General features: G+C 40.2%; 1 protein-coding gene across 4 annotated transcripts in view; it reads right to left on the bottom strand.

Moving 5' to 3' along the window:
* KCNH5 (potassium voltage-gated channel subfamily H member 5) overlaps positions 1-21,123 on the bottom strand; it is a 141,807-nt gene that overhangs the window by 82,114 nt on the left and 38,570 nt on the right. For all 4 annotated transcript variants that reach the window (XM_031605594.2, XM_090141803.1, XM_090141804.1 and 1 more), the window contains 2 exons: positions 18,077-18,469; positions 2,741-3,170 (listed from right to left, as the gene is read on the bottom strand). In XM_031605594.2, the coding sequence (XP_031461454.1) occupies positions 2,741-3,170; positions 18,077-18,469 (823 nt within the window). The remainder of the gene's footprint in view (positions 1-2,740; positions 3,171-18,076; positions 18,470-21,123) is intronic.

The raw sequence follows: 21,123 nt of genomic DNA, 5'->3' as shown, positions 1-21,123 counted from the left end.
CACACCAAGTGGGTGAAAAGAACTCCAAAGTAAGCTCCACCAAATGAGGTTATTCAAAGCCCTTCTTTCCCATAAAACACAAGGTGATGTATCACAGTCTAAATATCCCACTTTGTTCTGTCCTCAATGAAGAACCGAGTGACAGAACACTGATAAAACAGAAAACCACCCACATTCATCTGGGTTTCCACCACCACCATCCCACATCACGAAATGCTTTATCAGCAGTTACAGAATCTTAATTTGGCTCTTCTGAACAAGCATCCCAGTGTGCAGTCCTGCCCACCAGAAGGATTTACAAATCTCTCCAGAACCTCCTCCAACATCCCGATAATTTTGCTGGCGTGAATAAGAAACTTCTGGCATGCAGAACAAGGCACTGCCAGCTGACAACGCAGCGAAGAATTTCTTTCATATCTGAAGTTTGCACGAGTAGGCAGCTGGGACTGTGATGAATTACTATCTCTGATTCCAGCACTAAGTATAAGACATTTATTTGGCAGAGCCTGTTAGGAAAGATGTCGCCAATATCAACTACTGGTATTAGCAAACTTCTTCAGGAAAGCTACCAATGGTGTTCACAGTCTGCTTACAACAGGAGTTAGTACAGCATTTTTTCATTGATTGAACGTTAATTGAATTCTGCACTGTTTCCAAAGAAAAATGGAAACATTTTGTCTTGAAAACGACTCAAATTAATCATTTTCAGTTCTTATTTACTCTTATTCTTGGGGCCAAAGCCTCTTTCCGTAAGTCTGGACACTCTGTCTGAGAAATAGCATTTTCCATCAGTTATTTACTGTGCTTTTCTGCCCTGTTTTGATGTTATACAGCCATGTTTTCAGCAGCTATCATTACAAAGCCTGTTTACACAATCCTGCACATCTGACTTCTCTGCACAAATATTCCAAGGACAACGCCCTTGCCTGGTATCTATTTGGAAACCAACTTATTTTCTAACCCGTATTCAACAAATCAAGCAGTTCCTTTAGAACACAGAAGCAGTCATCACAGTGGGATGTATTAACTGAAAAGCACCAAATATTCACTGACGTGGTTATAAAAGATTCAACCATTTGATCACCAAACCTAGCCTGGTGGGGGGTTATCAATGCCCATGGCAGCAGGCTATGACTATGGAATCTTTAAGGTCTCTTCCCAAGCAAATCATTCTGTGGTTCTGATCCTATTCTACATCTTTGGCTTGTGCTTCAGAGATGAAAAATGTGCACAACCCAGAAAGAACAAATACAACACAGGTTACAAGCTCCATTTAATTTACTTACTGAGGCCATGTAATTATTTTGTTATTATTATAGCCATTATTGTTATCTATTATGTTACTATGGTTCTCACCTCACCCTAAATCATTTACCACTGCTATTGGGATATTCCTCTTCAGGTTAACAGAAGCCCCTCCAAAAGCCACGGAAAGTAATTATTACTGCATTTAAAACATTCTAAATCCACTGCATTATCCAAAGCCCCAGTCCTCTGTGAATACCACCCAGCAGCTTCAACAAACAGCTAATCAGCACCTATAGATTTTCCATAGCCCAGCTGCAATGGCTCATTAATGATCTGGCTTGGGGATTTGTTTTTTATGGACTTTGTAATGTTTTGAAGCACGTCAAACCATCATTTAAAGACTCTGTTGAGAATAAATTTAATTGCACCACACTTCAACCAGAGTCCTAAAATCACAACCTTGTTTCTAAATAAGTATTTTAAAATATCCAAATAAATAGCTTTAATCTTCTGAACATCTAGAAAGACTTTAGCTAGAGAACTAACTTTTTAAAGTTCAGTACATCTCTGAGATGAGCTCAAAGTGTTAGCAGAGAGAATTATCAGAGAGATTATGCAGATCTTATTTTCAAAAGGTTTTGTTTGTTCTTTTGTTACATAATTGCTTCGTGTTCATTTGGAACTTAGAAAATAGAAAACATCAGTGAAATACCAAGCATTATTTATTTAACAGAAAAATAATTTTGCCAAACAGCATTAACATTTTCAGCATCCTTTGTTGTATTTTGAAATATCTCGTTAACCTGGAGAGCTGCTCAGTCATCTAACTTTGGCAGCACTGCAGATGGGAAATGTGCTTTACCACTATTGTTTTTAAAGTATTTCAGAAGAGAAACAGCAGGAAGCAAAGGTGCACTGTAGTATTTTGTGAGTTCTTTCATTTCTAGCCTTGCTGGTGATGAAAGTCGTCACACTTCAGAGACTGTTGTAAGTCAACTTGTTGGCCTTGTAAGTCAAGCCACTGCAATGGGGTACTCAATCACCATGGAATCACTAAATGTTTAGGGAACTGGATAAACCCACTTCAAGTGTTTCCCAGCCTGCCCAAACTTACAAGCAAAACTCAATCAGGCTGTGTGGTTTACAGTACACAATCCAACTTTTGACCAAATTTCAGTCAAGGTCTTTTAAACATGACAGAAACCATCTTTAAATTATAAAAAAGAGGACATTAATTCGATACATAATTATCACTGAACACACTTATGGGCTTACTATACTTATTCTTGCAAACAAGTTAAAAAGCTACAGGAACTACACAGTTTTAACTTCTATTTGCAAGTATAAATTCAAGTTCATGTAATGATTATTCTCAGGGACTTCAGTTTCTCTATGGCGTCAAAAAGCTTACTGCAAATATTCCATGCAATCATCTCATTGCTTATGCAATCACCTTAGGCTTAAACATAGTAAAAGCAAATTCTATACTTACAGCCAACCATCATCATGGCCACTGAAAAAATCTTCTCTCCATCAGTGGTTGGTGCTATGTTTCCAAATCCTATCGTTGTAAGGCTTGTCATGGTAAAGTAGAGAGAGGATATGTACAAGGAGTCTTTACTGGGTCCTCCTTCCCACTGCCCTGAGCCAGTGGTGTTGTATCGATATGGTGTCCCAATGCTCAGTGCCAACTGGTAGAGCCAGCTATCTGTTTTGATTGTGTTAGTGACTTCGTCTATAACTTCATAGTCCCCGATGCTGTACCATATGCAGGCTAGCCAGTGGGCCACCAGTCCAAACACACACACCAGCAGTACCAGTACAGCAGCACCGTATTCCAAATAATGGTCCAACTTTCTGGCAACTCGACCAAGTCGGAGAAGACGCACCACTTTTAGCGAACTGAAGAGGCTACTGATCCCCTACAAAAGAAAAAAGATGATTATTTCATCAGAGGCATCCTACTGGTTAACAAAGAAAGCTATAGAGTGATTCCTGCAGCTGCTTTCTGTACAATTTCTAGTGCCTTGGATGAGAGATGACAAGATGCAGTACTTTTGTCCTCAGCAGGGTAAATTAAGTTTGGCATTGGATAGCTGTATAAGTTACTTAGTTCAAACTTAAATCTTTCAAAGTAACAAAAGAATCCTGTGAAATCCAAAGTGAGAAATGGCATGTTCGTTACAACACAGATGAATTTTTGCCAACTTGAAGTAAATGGTACATTTTGTTTTGACCTCCTAAGTCAAACATGGTGGAGGAGCATACTGATTGAATAGTGTACTTCAATCAGATTGAAGTACACCATTCAGGGGGGCTCTTCTCCAAGCTTCACAGAAAACAGCAGCAATATATTAAAACCAAGGAAGGGGGATTGCCACTCTGACCAAAGTGGTGTGGTCCATCTGCCTCAACAGCCTGCAGCATTACCAGATGCACAAGAGAAACATCAGAAAGTAACTGTAATTACTTTTTAAAATAATACAGAAATCAGCCCATTGCTCTTGCATCCATCAGACAGTAGCTGGCTAACTTCCTTTGGTCCAACACTCTCCATCTCATAGTATGCTTTATTACAGCTAATACAACTGCCAATTTTGTTATTTGTAAGTATATCTCACTGTCTGAACAGAACTAAAAACTGTGTGGGCACATCACCTCTCCAAAGTGAGGACAGCAGACCTCAGAACACTGGCAAAAAAACTGCATGCCTTTGCACACAGGGTTAATTTCTTTGCATAACAACAGATATTGCAGATACTTTCCTAAAGCAAGAATTTGAGTAGTTTTTTTAATCAGGCAAGATAAACGAAGTACAGATAAGTGCAAGCACAAATATTTATGGAACAGAAGCACAGGGACAATCAAAAAGTTGATGGAAATGTCTGAGAGGGAACAACGAGAAATGTATTCATTCTTCTACGTACACACACAGTCAGCAATGTATTTTAACAGGACTTGTAGATGCAGAAAGAAGAAAAACATGTTCCTGATCTATTGCAATCCCATGGAATGCCTAACGTGTGCATTAAATTAATTAGTGATTTAAAATAGAAGCTTTGCAAAGGAGGGTTTCTAATACAAAACATTAAATTAAATGTCTCCAGATTCTGAAAGTCGAAATTAAGACATAGAAAGCAATGAGGCAAACATTCCTAGTTACCATGCCAAGATTAAATTGCCCTTTTCTATGCATCATTATCAAATCAGTCTAGTCAAAACACTGGCTAATTATATTATCAAACAGTAAAAACCTTCACTTTCTGGAGTTTTCCATACGAGAATCTTCCCCCTTTTGCATCTCTGTTTCTTTGCCCAATTAACGTTTGAAGGGTGAAATGCAACTGATATTTCTAGATGTAATCTGTTCAACAAAGTTCTTGTATGCTTTTCAAATCCAGTTGGAATTTGTTTCAGATCCCCAAATCCTTAATAAATTGAAGTTCTTTATTTGCATTCAAGCTCACATGATGACTAATATCACAGAGGGAAGTGGAATTTTCCCTATTTGACTTCTGTATTTTGAATTTATGCAAGATACAGGTCTAGTTTATTACTCCTATTTTCATCTAGACATCTACCTACTAATTGGTTTGGGATATAAATCTTTGAGCCACTCTGCATGGTCAACTTGTGCAGTAATCTGGGAAGTTCTTCAAAGAGTTTGTTATGCAATGGATTGGTTTCAGTGGAATACTGTATGAGTCAGAAACACTATCACAGAATCACAGTAAATCACGTTATCCAACGTAAAAATAAGAACAAATAAAAAAAGAGATATACATTATTTCCATTTTCACTGTTCATTACCAGGAGCTAAGGAGCTAGAGATCTGAAATCTGAACTTGAAATCCATTTGTTGCACCCAGTAGTTTACATTTGTCCCAGCAGCAAAGCTTATGCTGCAATTACTATCATACAATCCAAACCTAAGAGTCAGTCCCTGACCAGAAACCCATCATCCACCTATATTACATCTTCTTTCCCTAAGTTACGTGGGCTGTTTAGCAGTAGTATAATATAATATAACAATATAGTTCATTAAGTATAATATATAATATATATATAGTATAGTAATATATATTATATATATAGGTGTGTGTGTGTGTGTATATATATAAATAAAATATATAATTAATATAACAATGTAGCGTTCATATCAGAACCTGGAAGAAAATCTGTGCTGCAACTTCTTTTTTCCTAAAAGCAAAGATAACAATCATGTATAAAACAAAGAAAAATTTTTTGTTTCAGCTGACATTCAAATGCATTTTTTCCAAGAGTGAATGAATCTTATTCAAAAGTCCTGTAAGTCTTCAGGTCTGCTCAGTCTAACACGCTGCTCTATGGGAAAATAATCAGATGTATTTACTGAGAGGTCACATTTCACATCTAATTTTGCAAAATACAGAGACAATGTCAGGAGTCTTAGAAGTGTATTCCATAAAACACTAGCTAGGAAAGAGCAATCTGGCACATACTAAATGAACATGTGACCTTACCGAACTATTAAGCGCTGGGTACTTAAAGGTGCTAAGAGGAGCCTTTATACTTCAACTACATCTTGACAATATTGGCCCAACTCTTAATACCTAAAGCTCTGCCCAACATTCAGCAGCACTCTCTTTGCTGGAAATTATACTAAAAACTGCCTTGAATCAAGCCTGAGCTATTACAGATTTTGGTGTTTTTAATTCAGCTGATTACTTGCTGCCTTTTATTTCTTTTATTTTTCTTTTGACTGCATTTATGCTCCATAGCAAATGTTTCAAAACCTTCTCTATTAAAGAGTGGGCACCTGCTCTATCTGAAGTAACCTCAGCACTCATGGAACAGAGAGGTGATTAGAAACCTTAAATGGAGCATAAAATCCAGTTTGGTGCTGGCATCTTTTGAGCCCTGCATGCTTTGGTACTGAAAATCCTGCTTTTTGAGAGGGGTGTGTGCTGTTCTACTGCCACATTTGGTTATTTGGGGGCAATAACCCATAGTATCTGTTGCTCTTTATTTCTTTGACTGAGAATATCTCATGGTATAAACTATCCAATCCTGTCCTTAGAGGTTTTGGCCAATGTTTATGACCATGTCTTCATCAGAAGAGGACATGCATTCAGATTGCTTTTCTTCATCATCTCAGTCACAGAAATCTTCTAACAGGAAAACCATCTACACCAGAACTGCATTCTGTTTTTCAAGTTTGGAACCTGAAGTCCCAAATCAAATCAGCTTAGGAGTGTGAGTCATACACCACTGCAACTGCAGAGAATTTCCCCATGATTTCTGAGGCCACTCAATCAGGAGAGGACATACAGTAGCTGTGAACCAGCAGTTTTTGCACTGCCGTTTCTATTTGGTGAACAGTAGCAGCCACCACCACAGAGGAAGCTGACAATGTCAAATTTATCCAGAAGGACATTTCTGGGGAAAAGACGTTCAACTTCAGAATTAATGTAAATCCATTCATGAATAAACAAATCAAAGTTTATTGACTTAAGCATCTTGCAAAATCTGTTTTCTCAATTTTTCTCATGCGCTGAGAAAATTAATTCAGTTTGATAGTGGGGGGGATATCGCTCTGAAATGCAGAGGGGACCATTCCTTCCTGTAAGCTACCTGAAAACTTTCTCATTTCAGATCTTAAATGCTACCGCATTATCAAACTTCAATGGGAAAAGAAGCCTTTAAGCTACATGTCTGCTTCTGGCTAAATTTTTCTGACCAAAGGCTGAGCAAGATCTTCTTTGCAATTGCAGTACAGCCAGTGGGAACAGACCTCTGGACCCCGAGCGAGAAGTGGGAGCTGAGCTCTCCCACACGTAATGAATCCCTGATAAGCCAGGCAGCAGGAAGAATGAAGCTTTCAAAGTCACATTACACAGGGGTCAAGAGTCAGACATGCAAGAGGATAAAGGGAACATTGTCACCAAAGGAAAATGCAGGTTAACAAGTGCAGGAAATCATTCAAGTTGGTGTTAGCAGCGGAGATGTCCTCTCCTCAGCTGGAAAACACAAGAGGAGGGTCTGCTGTACACGAAAGGAGCAATTCTAAGACTAGCAGAGCTGCATCCTTGTAAAACACATAAAAGATTTAATCAGCTGGTTACTTGCTAATCTAATAAGTCTTTTCTGCAGTAGGAAATTACTGCATAAATGTTTTAAAACGTAAAATAAAGGCATAAGCAGCCATTTTCTACCATCTAAATTCTCTAAAATCTGCTCAAACCTCAGAATTAAATCCCAGTACATACAGTGAAATAGCACATTTGTGCATTATTTAGGGAATGACGTGGGGTTTTTTGTTTTTTGTTTTTTTTTTTTTTTTACTCTGGGCACTTTTTTGATTAGATTTCACTCCATGATTTTCTGTTTATACATTGTTAGCTGCAGGCATATATGCCACAGCAACGACACAAAAAAAAAAAAGAAAGAAAGAAAGAAAAAAACATGCAAATTAAATGTGTTCCAACACTTATATCCTTCTGGCTCTGAAAATGGGGATTGGTATTGCACCATTTAACACACAGTACTGCCTTCAGATGAGGCTAGAGGAAAACAAGGAAAACTTTTCTCTACATCTTGATGTTCAGCACATGGTGGTTTTGAAGAATTTATGGAGTCACTAAGAACCAGAACTGAGGACCTTTCTATGAACCATTTGAGGGCATCTCACCGCAGTCAAGAAAGTGATCACAGCACATGTGGACCTTCTTAAACTAAATTTTAGCTAATAAACTTAGAGTTGCTAGATCCAAAGCAATGACAGCAACCTGCATTCATAAAACCTAACCCAGTATTCTTTATCACAGAATGGCTCAGGTTGGAAAGGACTTCACGGATCATGAATCTCCAACCCCCCTGCCACACGCAGGGCCACCAACCTCCACATTCAATACCAGACCAGGCTGCCCAGGGCCCCATCCAACCTGGCCTTGAATGCCTCCAGGGATGGGGCATCCAGAACCAATCTGGGCAGCTGTTCCAGCACCTACCACTCTCTCTGTAAAGAACTTCCTCCTGACATCCAACCTAAATCTTTCCTCCTCCACCTTAGAACCGTTACCCCTTGTCCTGCAGTTATCTACCTTTTCAAAGAGTTGTTTCCCCTCCTGTTTGTAGGCTCCCTTTAGGTACTGAAGGGCTGCAATGAGGTCACCCCACAGCCTTCTCTTCTCCAGCCCAGCTCCCTCAGCCTGTCTTTGCAGGGGAGGTGCTCCAGCCCCTTGATCACCTTTGTGGCCCTCCTCTGGACCCTCTCCAACAGCTCCCTGTCTTTTTTGTACTGGGAGCTCCAGACCTGGACACAGTATTCCAGACGGGGCCTCACAAGAGCAGAGTAGACGTGGACAATCACCTCCCTGTCCCTGCTGGCCACCCCTCTTCTGATGGAGCCCAGGATACCATTTGCTTTCTGAGCTGCAAGAGCACACTGCTGGCTCATGTTAAGCTTTTCATCCATCAGAACCCCCAGGTCCTTCGCTGCAGGGCTGCTCTCAAGGACCTTCCAGTCTGAATGGATAACTGGGATTCCTCCAGCACAAGTGCAAAACTTTGCACTTTGCTGTGTTGAACCTCATCAGGTTCACCTGGACCCACCTTTCAAGTCTGTCGAGGTCCTTCTGAATGGCATCCCTTCCTTCCACCGTGTCGACCGCACCACTCAGCTTGGTGTCATCAGCAAACTTGCTGAGGGTGCACTCGATTCCATCATCGATGTCATTGATAAAGATGTTAAAGAGCACCAGTCCCAAGACAGACCCCTGGGGGACGCCGCTCATTATCAATTATCTCCATGCAAGAGCAAAATGGTTTCATACAGGCTGAGCTGAGGCCTCAGTTACACCATGACTGAGCTCTAAGCAGCCTCCTGGGGCAGGGTTCAGCTCTCACAATGCTGCAGCCCTATAGCAAGCCACCCCCCCATTGCATGAAGAGAGGAGCACATCAGGAGAGGTTTTCATCCAGCCCTTCTCAGGCAACAGTGGGATGAATCATCTCCTGGAGCTGTCTCTCCCCCCCCCTCACTGAATGCAAAGAGGCTGAAGCCTATCGCTTACACAGCTTACAGAAGGGAAATTAAACCCATCCTTAGAAATCTGGATAGTCCAGATTTGAGCAGCATCCAAACCTGTATTATGTTATTACAGAGACAGATATTACAGAGCACTGTTTCACAATGTGACTTAACTTCCTCAATATGAGTTTGGAGAATAAATGCTATTAATAACAGTAGGACAAGATTTTCTGCAGATGCAATAGCTTGCTTATTTCTTCACTGAACAGCCAATTACTCCACAGAAAGTGATGCTATACTACATTTCGTTCTGATAGGAATTTGCAGAAGTCCCAGTTGACTCGAAAAAGGAATTGAACTGGTAAGTAAAGTAAACTGGACTAGCTTGATTTCAAAAGTGCAACAGCAGATAAATTATGAAAGATATCGCAATTAGTTACAGCCAGTAACAAGGGAAGGCAACTGGAGTGGGAGAGATGGGAGTCGGACACTTGACAGGAGAGTTGCCTGGAGTGTCCTTACTTCAAAACATACCAAAGGGTAGCAGTTGTGTCTCAGGACAGGAGCAAAACCTGTAAAGCTCAGCATCGGTTCTAAACAGAAATCATCATCCCAAGGAAGGAAACAGAAATAAAGAATGTATGAAACAAACAAACAAAAATGCTCAAGAAAAAAAATTACACCTCAGAAGGCAGAAGAATAAGTAAATAAGTGGGTATAAAATGAGAACTGCCAAATGTCAGGTCAAATATTTCCTTGCTACAAACTCTAAAACAAATACCCAGAGATTCTTCACACTCATAAATGGAGAGAATAAAAAAACAACCAGCCAAAGCAACCAGGCTGCAGTGATGTAAAAATAATCCAGACCCGGGCTGAAAATTAAATTAGGTTGTAGCTTTAGTTTTCAAAGATGATGTAAATGTTTTTCAGCAAACTTAATGCATCAAGAAGGAAACAAACAGATATACTACCTGAACAAATGTTAAGGGAAAGAGTAATTAGAAACACTGAGATAAATCAAAACACAATCAATGCAGCAGCATGGGTTTGCTAAGCTTAGGTTAGCTGGGGTCTTGCCAGGATTTTCTGACAGCCCTCTCTGATAACAAACCTCTTTAGCTGAAAATGATAGAGAATAAGAAATGTTTGAGTACACTAATTAAACACATGGAGATTCAGAGCAATCAGTGGGTTGCACTCACAGAAAAGGTTAATCCGGCTCCAGGATGCATCAGGTGAGTGCTGCCAAGGGCAAGAGGGAAAGCCAAGCCCCATTCCCAAGGAGGTGATGGACTCTTACAGCTCAGCTCTAAATAGATGTATTCAAACACAATGATGTGCAGGAAAAAAAAAAAAATCCTAAAGCCTCTTTCATAAAAAAGGTTTCTAGACAAGATCAGCTTGCTTAGACTACATAAAGGAAAATCAATGTGTGTGTGTGCGGGGGGTGACTGTTCTTTCTAAGCACATCAAAGAGATAAACATGAGGGAAAAAGAATATTTAAAGTAACCAAGAAGGCTGGCACAGGGACAACCGAACAGACTGCAAATTAAGACAGATTTGCAGACACCATGAATTAAGGCGGATTTTGATCAGTTTATCACAAGGATGATAGGATGAACCTGCCTGCTAAAGACATGAGTCAGTGACTCAAACGATCCCTCTGTATTTTCCCTTATTCTTCCCCCCCCAGCTTTTGTTCTTACTCTTTAAGAAGCTGAAGTGAGGTGAAGATATACAGTCTCAAGGGCAGGCTGCATCTCATCTCAGCCTAAACTACACTGTGGAGAGGTCCACGTCTGAACTAGTCACACTTGTATTAGTGAGAAATGAGCATTAGGGACAGAGTGACTCTTCAGATAAAGGAGCATTTGGGGATAGGGTGAATCTGCTGGTCCATCTCCAGCAGGTATTCTTCTCTATTGCATAGGAGGACCATCCAGAAGGACAGACAAATTGCTCAAAATTCAACTAGCAAATCACTCCCAAAAGAAATTTTCAAGCTGAGCTACTTAAATAGGGCTTAGCTCTAAAATCTCTGGTTAGCTCCTTAATGCATCTTTACTGGAGCTAATGTTGAAATAAATCTTCCAACATATCTCAGAAACCATTTATTTTAGGTAATCAATTAGAGCAATAAAGTTGCATACATACAAATCAAAATGCTGAAATGAGAAAAATAAAAAAGCAACTTTTCTGATTTATCACCACTTTAAGAACTGAAATTATAGTTGGATTCAATTACATAAATCTACACTGGAATAAGGACATTGCTTCTGCAGAAGCTACCTCAACCCTGGGTCCAGCCTGAGCCTATTTAATGTCTGATCCTGCATCTCTGATAGCAGTGTAAGTAGTGAATGTAGTGAGCATAAAATCAAGTCCTTAAAGCAAAATGAAAGCAAGTACATTTTCTCATGCATCCCTAAAAGCATCTCCGAATTTACTGCTCAGGACCTTTCCTTCACCCCATGAAGATGGGAAGCTTTTCTGTTGGCTTCTTCCCCCTAAGAAAAATATCAATAACCTATAACACCATAAATACAATTCCAGTGAACTGTTTACGGTACAGCCACACAGCTTAAAACATTTCAGACACTGAAGAAATGAGGTTATAAAAAGAAAGAAGACTTCCAAATATTTACTTTAGATTCCAGTTGAGATGTATGAGGACTTCTGTAATTTTTGTTAGTACAGCAGGGTACCCAACTGAGCAATGATATCGTAAAAAATGATGATATCATTAAAATATAATGATATCATAAAATACAGTAATTTTCACTTATTTAGAGAAGGCAGACAGAGGCCAAAAGGGAGGGAGAGGAGGGGGAGTCCCAGCAGCCAGGACAGCTACTGAATTTAGTTCATAGTCCATTGCCAACAAGAAACCAAATATTTCCTATCCCAAATATAGGAAGGAAAAGAGAAGAAATATCAAGAGAGAGTAACATGAGCTGCAATGTTTCTGCAAGTATTTCTGAAGCTATGCATAGCCCTAATGCCGAGGGCTATGTGTAACACCAACCCACTCTTCAGGATTCAGCAAAATAATGACTTGCACTGGGTTACAAGGCTCTCTATCTATAGGAAAATGTGTCTAAGTAAACCACCAGCCATACAGTTAGTTTCTTCAAAGGGACGGGATCCATGCTGTGCATAGCAACTGCCTGCATACCCAAAGACTCAGACTCCTTTCCTTCCACTCGTGGCTGTGCACTGCAAGCTCAGTAATGAGGATCTGTGCTATTACCATCAGCATTACTTAATTCAGTATCTGACTGGATTACTTCATTTGCCTTGTCTCCTCCATAAACACCTCCTCCTCTGCAAGAGACAGCATCCACAGGATACAAAGCTTTCCTTGAAAGTTCTCCCCATACAACTTGCCCTAATTAGATTTTTTGTTTCTTTGTAAGGCTCTGACTAACAATTCAAGTTAAAGTGCTTGTACCCAACATCTGCTTCCCAGTATCATACACACCACGCCTTCAGCATCAACCGAGTTTCAGACACTTCCTATCACAAGTTTTCCCACCCATCAAAATGACATCTATGCACCTCCAGTGAGGAATCTGCACAAACATCCCAGAACTGCCATCCTCTTACAGCAGTTACAAAGTTGGTCATTGAAGTGTGGCAGACAGAACTGTAGCACAAAAAAAAAAAAAAAGCTAAGAACAACTGCTGCAATTCTGCTCCTAAGTGACGGGGCAAGTATAGTTAAACATCTATATCAAGTCATCCGTGGTTGGCTACACTTATATTTAGACATCTTTACCAAGCCACTATATTAGTATATTACATTTTTCTGCACACTGCAGCAGGATGACAGCATTCTTCATACTTAATTGCCTTCCCACTGCATAACAAAGGGGAAAATGCCAGGTCCCAGGCTTAGCATGTCTGTCATTGTGTTGCTAGGAGTTTTCAACATAGTTTAACAGTTGGCTGCATCAGGGATTTAGTTCTGGGAATTATTTTGTCAGATATTATTTCAGGGCCAAAGCTACATTCTCAAAATGTGTCAATTTATCCCCACGTTGATCACACCACTCAGTCCACCACTGGGGTCTGTAAAGCCTTCTTCAAGCAACTTTGGAAAAGAGAATGTTTGCAGTAAAACACTGCAGACGTGAGCATGGTGAAGCCAGTTGTACCAGCTTGTATTTGCATTCAGTTTACACACATTACTGTTATAGCTAACAGCAGTGATGCAAAGAAGATTCTGCCATAACTGAAATAGATCAATAACAGTAATTAAAAGTAGATTATAGTTACAAGGATTCCATGCCTTACTATGTCCTGCACAGATCACTGAATTTTAAAGGCCACTGGGTCATGTAGTCCTGCATTATTAAACAAGAGTCATAGAATTTCAGAGCTTTATCTCGTTTAAATGTCTGCATCCACTTTCAGCCAGTTGCTTGTGAAAATTAATTGTTGCAGAAAAGATGGTCTTGTATACGACTCATTTGAAAACTATCTATTTGGCTATCCCAGCATCCCACTCCACTCCTGGCAGTTCTTGCCATGTCATTCTAGAGCCACGGCTTCGGCAGAGATGAGCTAAAACTTCAAGATCTTCTTTTGTTATGAACTCAGAAATTCATGAAACTAGGTGAAAACTGCCAGGAAGAAAAAAACTGAACACATCAAGTGCACCGGGATCTTCCAAAATCCAAACGGGTACTTTGAGGAGGTAGATTCCTGTAGATTGCCTACAAAAGCTCATCCACCCACCTAGTCTTGAGGCTGTTCTCTGTACTAAATGTCAGAAGCTCAAACACAGCTCTCAGCAGCAGCATGATGGAGAGCCCTTATCTGAGCGTGGGCACCTGGGGTGCTTCAGCTGCAGGGAATTCTCCCACTTGCAAGGCTTCAAACATCTCCAAAATACCCCATGTTCCTTTGAAAATAAATCCACATCTGCTCTCAAAAGGAACTATAGCATGGCTTGACCATATCTGGATAAGCAAAAGGACCAGTGTCATTGGGCACACTGTAAATCCATCTGCTGCAAATTCAGCCCAAGACTCCATGCAATTGGATTAGACTTCAAAATTCTACAAGCTTTTAATCAGCCTACTAACAATAGGAATTACACATGACCAAAATCTTTGGGTCTACACATAACTCTTTCAACAAGAACAACAAAAATACAGCCCAGTTTCAGGGGTTCTGAGTTCATACATCCCATTCTGGTTTACACCTAGAAAACTGCTGGGTTTCTCAACCTGTTTAGTACTGTCCCTTCTTACATTTCTACATATGAATGATTTTCTGTACGGCTTTACTTTGGCCAGAATGTATTTCAGTGCAAGTAATATTTCCCAATTAGAAAAGATGCCATGCATGAGATTTCTGGGACAATCTCATCCTACCAATTTTCTTAAATAAGGCAAGTATCCCACTAAGGATGCCATTTTCCTCTCAGATTATTTTTCTTCTACCTATTTGACCTTGTTTTTCTACCCTCTCAATATCATTTAGCCACTTAATTCCTCATCCATCACATCAATTTAGATCACTCTAAGCTGTGCAAGGTATCTCTCTCTCATTACCTTGCCTTTTCCCCTCGTTCTCATAAATCCCTGAGAGCAGAATGTAACAGCCTGGCTCCAGGAATGGGAACCTACACCTCTAAATCTGCATCAAATCAACTTAATTCACCCAATTCTCAATTTGTGTTTCATAATCCTTTTCATCACATCCAACTATTGAAGCTCTACGTGCACTCAACAGCAAAACACCTTTGATTTACAGTCATGCTTTTTCAGGTTGGAATACCACAAGACTGCAGCTTTGCTGTAGTGTTTGTGATAGAAATGGCACTGTTCCTACTCTGGCCAAGGTTGTATTTGTATTTTGGTGAGCTACCGGAACAGGCTGCCCAGGGAGATGATGCAATCACTATTCCTGGACATTTTCAAGAACAGGTAGATATCACACTAAGTGACGTGGTCTGGAGCAGTTACAGGCATAGGCTGATGGCTGGACTAGATGTTCTTATTGGTCTCTCCAACCTTAATGATTTTATGATTCTACCTGGAGAACTCCAGTCCTCAGCAAGGAGACTTACATTACCATTACCGGTTGGACTGGATGATCTTAGAGGTCTTTCCTAACCTTGGTGATTCTATGATTTTTCATATTTCTTTGGTGAAGCTTTCTACTCCTTTCCTTAATAATAACTCCATAAAATAGCACCAAGTGCATACGACATATTGTGCAATGACTCAGACTCTGCATGAAAAACTTTCAAGCACCTATAAGAGCACAGGCTAGCAAACACACGCCTTGAAGTAGATGGCACTGAAATGGCAGCTTATATTTTATTATGCCTGGGCTAAAACCAAATCCACATGCACTGAACACAGAGCCACAAACCTCAGCCTCCTTGCCACATCCTTCCTTATGCATCCCAGACCTGCTCATTGGGAGGAGAAGAAGCTGCCTGCACTGGACTCCCACCTATCCACAGAATCCTTTAAAAACTAATAAAAACACTTTTGATGTCTTATGTGAAAAAAACAGCAGTGGCTGGAGGTGGGACACACAAGGGGAGCAAATCTGGAATCTTTCACTCTGCTGGCTTTCAGGGCAATTCTGAAAATCAAGAATCCGAAGAGCAACAGCATCTTTACCACTAAGCTTCAATTTTCTACCAACTTCTCCAGAAATACAACAACCACAGACTTTAATGCTTAAGAGAAATTCCCTTATCCAACACACAGCATCAAGATAAAGAGCAAAAATCTACCAGAATCAAGAGCTAGAAGAGTTTATCCCTCTTCCACTCGCCTTAAGGAAGAAACACTCACTTTCTAATGAGAAACACTCTCAATCAATCAGGATATTTCTTTCAAACTTAGGTTATCAATTTACTTTTTTTTTTTTTTAAATAGTGTTCAAACACACTGCTGCTACAGGGCGAACAATTTAAGTCCCAGAGAAGAAAACATTAAAAAAAAAGTTAAATGTGAAATGAATATAAAGTGCATAGTAACTAGAGCCACCCAGAACACACCAGCCGGCTTAAAGGACGTACACATCACAAACAAAGACATAGGATCAGAGAAAAGGGAAAATGCAGACCCAGGGAGGAAGACTGCCTGTTTACATACCTGCTTTCAAACTCACTTCTTTTCAGGTGACAGAGAAAACATGGGTTGAAACGGGTGGGAAACTAAGTATAGAAGTAGTTACATTCCAGGACCTGCTGGAGGCCCAGGGCTGTAATGCATCATTTCACAAGACAGAAATACTGCCACTGGTTCTCTTGTTAAAAAGGAGCTGGTATTGCAATTGTCTGAAGGTAAATCATATCATGAACTGCAGTGATCCCAGAGGTGCTACCTTTTTACTGTTACTTTTTACTGTTACATTTTGGTAAAGTTTGCCAGTTTAAACATGCCTCACTTATAAAGCACTGTGCCAACAATTCTTTGCTGTCATAAGCACTGCAGATGGTTTACCTCCCATGTATACATTAGAGAAAGAGCTTAAGCTCTTAAGTTGTTTAAACCTGTATGGCTTGGGCACAGAAATTTTCTGTTTGTTTTACATATTAAAACATGAAAATCTGAAAGCAACGCTGAATTTTTATAAAAATCCAACTCCTCTTTTCTGAAACTGTTATGGTAAAAAGCTGTATATTTACAACCTTGATAATGCCACCTCCTTACACAGCCTGACTGTACAACCTGATTCCAGACGGGCAGCCTTCATACAATCTTGAATTTAAGCTCTAAGCATTATCACTTCTGTCATATTCTCTATAAATAAAATGGAACAATGTCAGAAGAAGATACTCAGCCCAGAGACAGGGATGGAATTTTAAGGGCTCCACAAAAGCCTGCATTAAACAATACAAACTCGGACTTCATAAAGTGAGGATACGTAACTGCAGATTTTTTTAAGAACTGAAAAAACAAAGTGTTCCAAGAAAAAGCGTTAAAATGTTTTAAAAAAACAAACAGCCTTTTTCATCTGTTTATGGTCCTAAAGATAAAAGGCTCTAGAGAAAAATTAAAACGCATCCTAATGCCATTATAGTTGCATTTTAATAATGAATTTTCTCTGCATTGACTTGTGCCTGTATTATTTGTCCTCATTATTCCTTGTTCTCTCTGTTATCTTAGGCTTCAAGCTCAACTTACTAAACGTTTATACATTCAGCAGTTAAAAAGCATTAATTCAGTGTCCCTTTAAGATATGTATGTTCTCTCTCCTCAAACAGTTTCTAAAATTCCAGCACTAAGTTAAGAAATGTTTTTAATAAAATGGAGATAAACCTCCTTCTCAATCAGTCATTGAAAAACACAACACAAGAAAATTATAGTATTGTCTGCAGGATTTTAAAAATGCTCACTCAGAGGCATTTGCCACTAGCTTCAGCCACAGCAGAAACAGAATTTTGATTATTTACATAAAGCTGCATTAGGCTGTCCTGCAACAGATGAGGAACACACAAAGGCAATCTCTGGGTCTGAGCTGAAATGGGAGGCCCTGGTGAAGGGACATCCTGACTGATTCAGCCCACTAGGAAGAGAATGTGACAGTGCTTTTAGATGAAATGAAACTGAAAAGCATGTTCATTGATATTCATGTCTCCAGGCACCACTGAAATCCTAAGACCTCTCTTCTTCTCAGAGATAGAACCTACCACAGATACAGCCCAGCAGCCTAATGCCATTCCTGCATGTTTGCACAATCCTGCTGTTGCTTGTTACTGCTGCCAGATGGAGGGGAGCAGACCCCTGAATTAATTCCTAATTAAAATACTTATTTTGTGGTGGACTACAACAGCTTACCTCATCCACATTCTCAAAGGCATTGATGATGTCATACGGTAAACAGGACAGAAGATCGATCACAAACCACGTCTTCAGGTAGTTCATCCTTATGAGTTTGGGATCGGATATAACCTCTCCACCAGGGCCAACAAAGGTTGTATGAAAGTTCAAAACAATGTCAACCAGAAAAATAACGTCCACGACGCTGTCCAGCACAAGCCAGGCAATGTTGTTCTGCTTCGTCTTGAAGGAGACGTTATATGGAACCATAATTGCTGTGTAGAAGGTTAGAATTAAGATGACCCAGTCCCAAGTGGTCTTAAAAGCACAATAGTGTAATATAATGTGCGGTGGAGTTTTTGGAGCTTCTTGCTTGTACTGAGGAAGAATATCAGATCCCAGCTGGAGAACCTGTAAAAGGAAAAAAAAAAAAAAGCTACTGTTTTCAATTAACGTGATCCGATTAGGGATTTCACAGATTTCTGTAAGGAGAAGCACAAAGACAGGCCTGTATTCATTGGACACTCCAAGACAACCCACAGTTTCTACATTATTTGGTTTATTTAGCCAGCAAGCACACGTTGGTGCATAAGTCACATCAAGAAAGAGCAGAGATAGGTACAAGGAGAGCACAGGAGAATAACCTTGCACAAAGGCAGGTCTCTGCAGATGTACTCAAGGGAAACCATGCCTATAGCAAGGGCAGAAAGGCTCTATGCCAACAGGCCATGGGTACCACAGCATGGGCTCATGCCCTGCAGTTACAAACGTGAAGTATTCATTCACATTTGGAAGTTTAACAAGATTAATCCTTCATGTCTGGACTCTGTTTTAAACCACTGTTCAGCCACAGCAATGCCCTATCTAGCCAGACATCAGCCTTGCTAGCTGACCTCTTTCTAAAATAACATGATGCACAACTTCTGCCCTAACCCCGTGGTAATACCATGCCTCCTGTCTATTTTCTTCAAAAAGTTGTTGCCTTTACAAGCTCAATAACACCGGTGGGTTCACTTTTATTTCTTGTAATTGCTTTTCTTTTTTTTTTTTCTCCATGTGACTATAGCCACCTCAATGCTCATTTTTGTAAATTGTGGAACTCGAAATACTGCAAAGGAACCAAGCCAAATTCAGTCAAGACATTCTTCCCAGCTGATCTAATTACTTCTTATCTCAGTCCAACACAAAGGAACACACAGCATGGTAATATACTGTGCTGACAACCGAAAGATTCATGTGTATTTTGGAACTAATCACACCTTTCCGCTTTGGGGGGGTCTCAAGTATGTATAGGATCAAGTAAGTAATTCCAGCAATTTTAAACTCATTTCAGCTCTGTGACTGCCCCACACTAATCCACCGTATTTGCAGGACAGTTAGATTGCAAATAGCAGCCTCATAAGCGTAAAAGCGATCAAATGCAGAATGGGTGCTCAGTGAAGAGGAGTGAATGGTTCTGAATAAATAGCACAACTAAGAATATGAACTGCAGCGTCCCAGATACAGATTCTCCATTAATTCTTTACAGCATTATTTTTAAGACGAAAAAAATTGTTACTGAGATCAGCAAGCAAAAACCTGGCTCGACTGAAAAACCCCTTCTCCAGAAATCACCAAGGGACAACAGCAGCAGCCTCTCTCACTCTGTGGAGGATGGTGTGGTTTCCCAATATGTCTGATTTGGCTCCTTAATGTCAGGTTTAGCAATCATATCATTTAAGAAAAATGAGCTAAGCTGATATATTAATAAAAAATTAACTTCTTGTTACGCTAGCGACCCATTTGTTTTCTACAGAATTAGCCTAAATTGAATAAATCTATCCTGTGGTCAGAAAACCACCAAACATAAAACATGGGAAGCAGCAAGAGTGCAGCAGAGATCATCAGAAGACCACAACTGCCCCTGTGCCATCAGCTCTGGCGTAACACAAAGCCATGTGCTGAGCTCTAGCCAACCAACAACACATGCCAAGCAGCCCACATCCAGAGGTGCTCACCAGAGACCCTTACAGACACAAAACCCCTGGGGAGACCCACAAACATATCAGCCTCCAGGTGCTCCTTTCCAGTGCCCAAGTCAATACTCACATGCAGCACTCCTGTATCTAACCCAACAGGCATGGGGAACTCACTCGTGGATCCATGCATCCTTTCTGGAGCAAAAGCAATGCATTCCCCCAACCACCCTCAACCAGTGTTTTTTTCTCTACCCATGAAATCTTCTTCAATGCCTGAATTCCAAAACACCATTTTGGCTTTAACTCAAACTGGAGATTATCTCCAGTTATATTCTCTTTCTGGCCTCACCTGTGGACAAGACAGTTTCACACTTCACTATCACAATACATCAGCACAGGGACTACTTTCCATGGTTCCTCCAGATCTGTTTGTTTCCTGATTCATTCAGTGAGGCAGGATTTGGAAACAGTAACTCACTATAAGTTGTGTAATAATTTTCCTTGGGCTCAAGATGCATGTGATGAACATATGCTTGATAGTTCCCTATGCCTCTTGTGGTAGAGTGCTTAGAAGATCCCATGGTACAATAAAGGCATAATTATTATTCTTAGCATAATATCATGCTGATTTTGACATGGAGTGTGGGTGGCAAGTGGCTGAGGAGACCACTGAACTACAATGATTATTTATTTCATGCTGCGTGAATTTTTAATTTTAAACCACTAAAGAATATACAGCATCTTGTTAGTCAACTCCATTCATCACAGACTCTGAATGGTTCTTGCTCACAACTAACTAATATGTCTGATAACAAAGCTGGTAAGGTGGGCAGTACCTTCTGCCAGGAGCAAGCTGTGAGGAAAATGCACCTCCTCAGATGCAAAGTATGGGAAATGGTGCCTGGATGGCGATGGCACACCTCTACCTGGGAAAAGCAACCCACTCTGCATTCCTGGCACATTTTGCCTCTAAAGCATTCTGAAGCTGCAAAATCTTGTAAGAGAGAAGACTGTGCACTCCCCCCCCCAAAACTTATTCCCATGTACAACCTGCACCTTCACTTGAGCTTTTCCTGTTGCCTATCCTAAATCCCCTGTTGCAACTTA

The sequence above is a fragment of the Phasianus colchicus genome, chromosome 5 (assembly GCF_987193195.1).
Source record: "Phasianus colchicus chromosome 5, bPhaCol1.hap1.1, whole genome shotgun sequence".
Taxonomy (NCBI): Eukaryota; Metazoa; Chordata; class Aves; order Galliformes; family Phasianidae; genus Phasianus; species Phasianus colchicus.
Note: the sequence above shows the minus strand (reverse complement) of the source record. Positions and strands in the feature narration are given on the sequence as shown.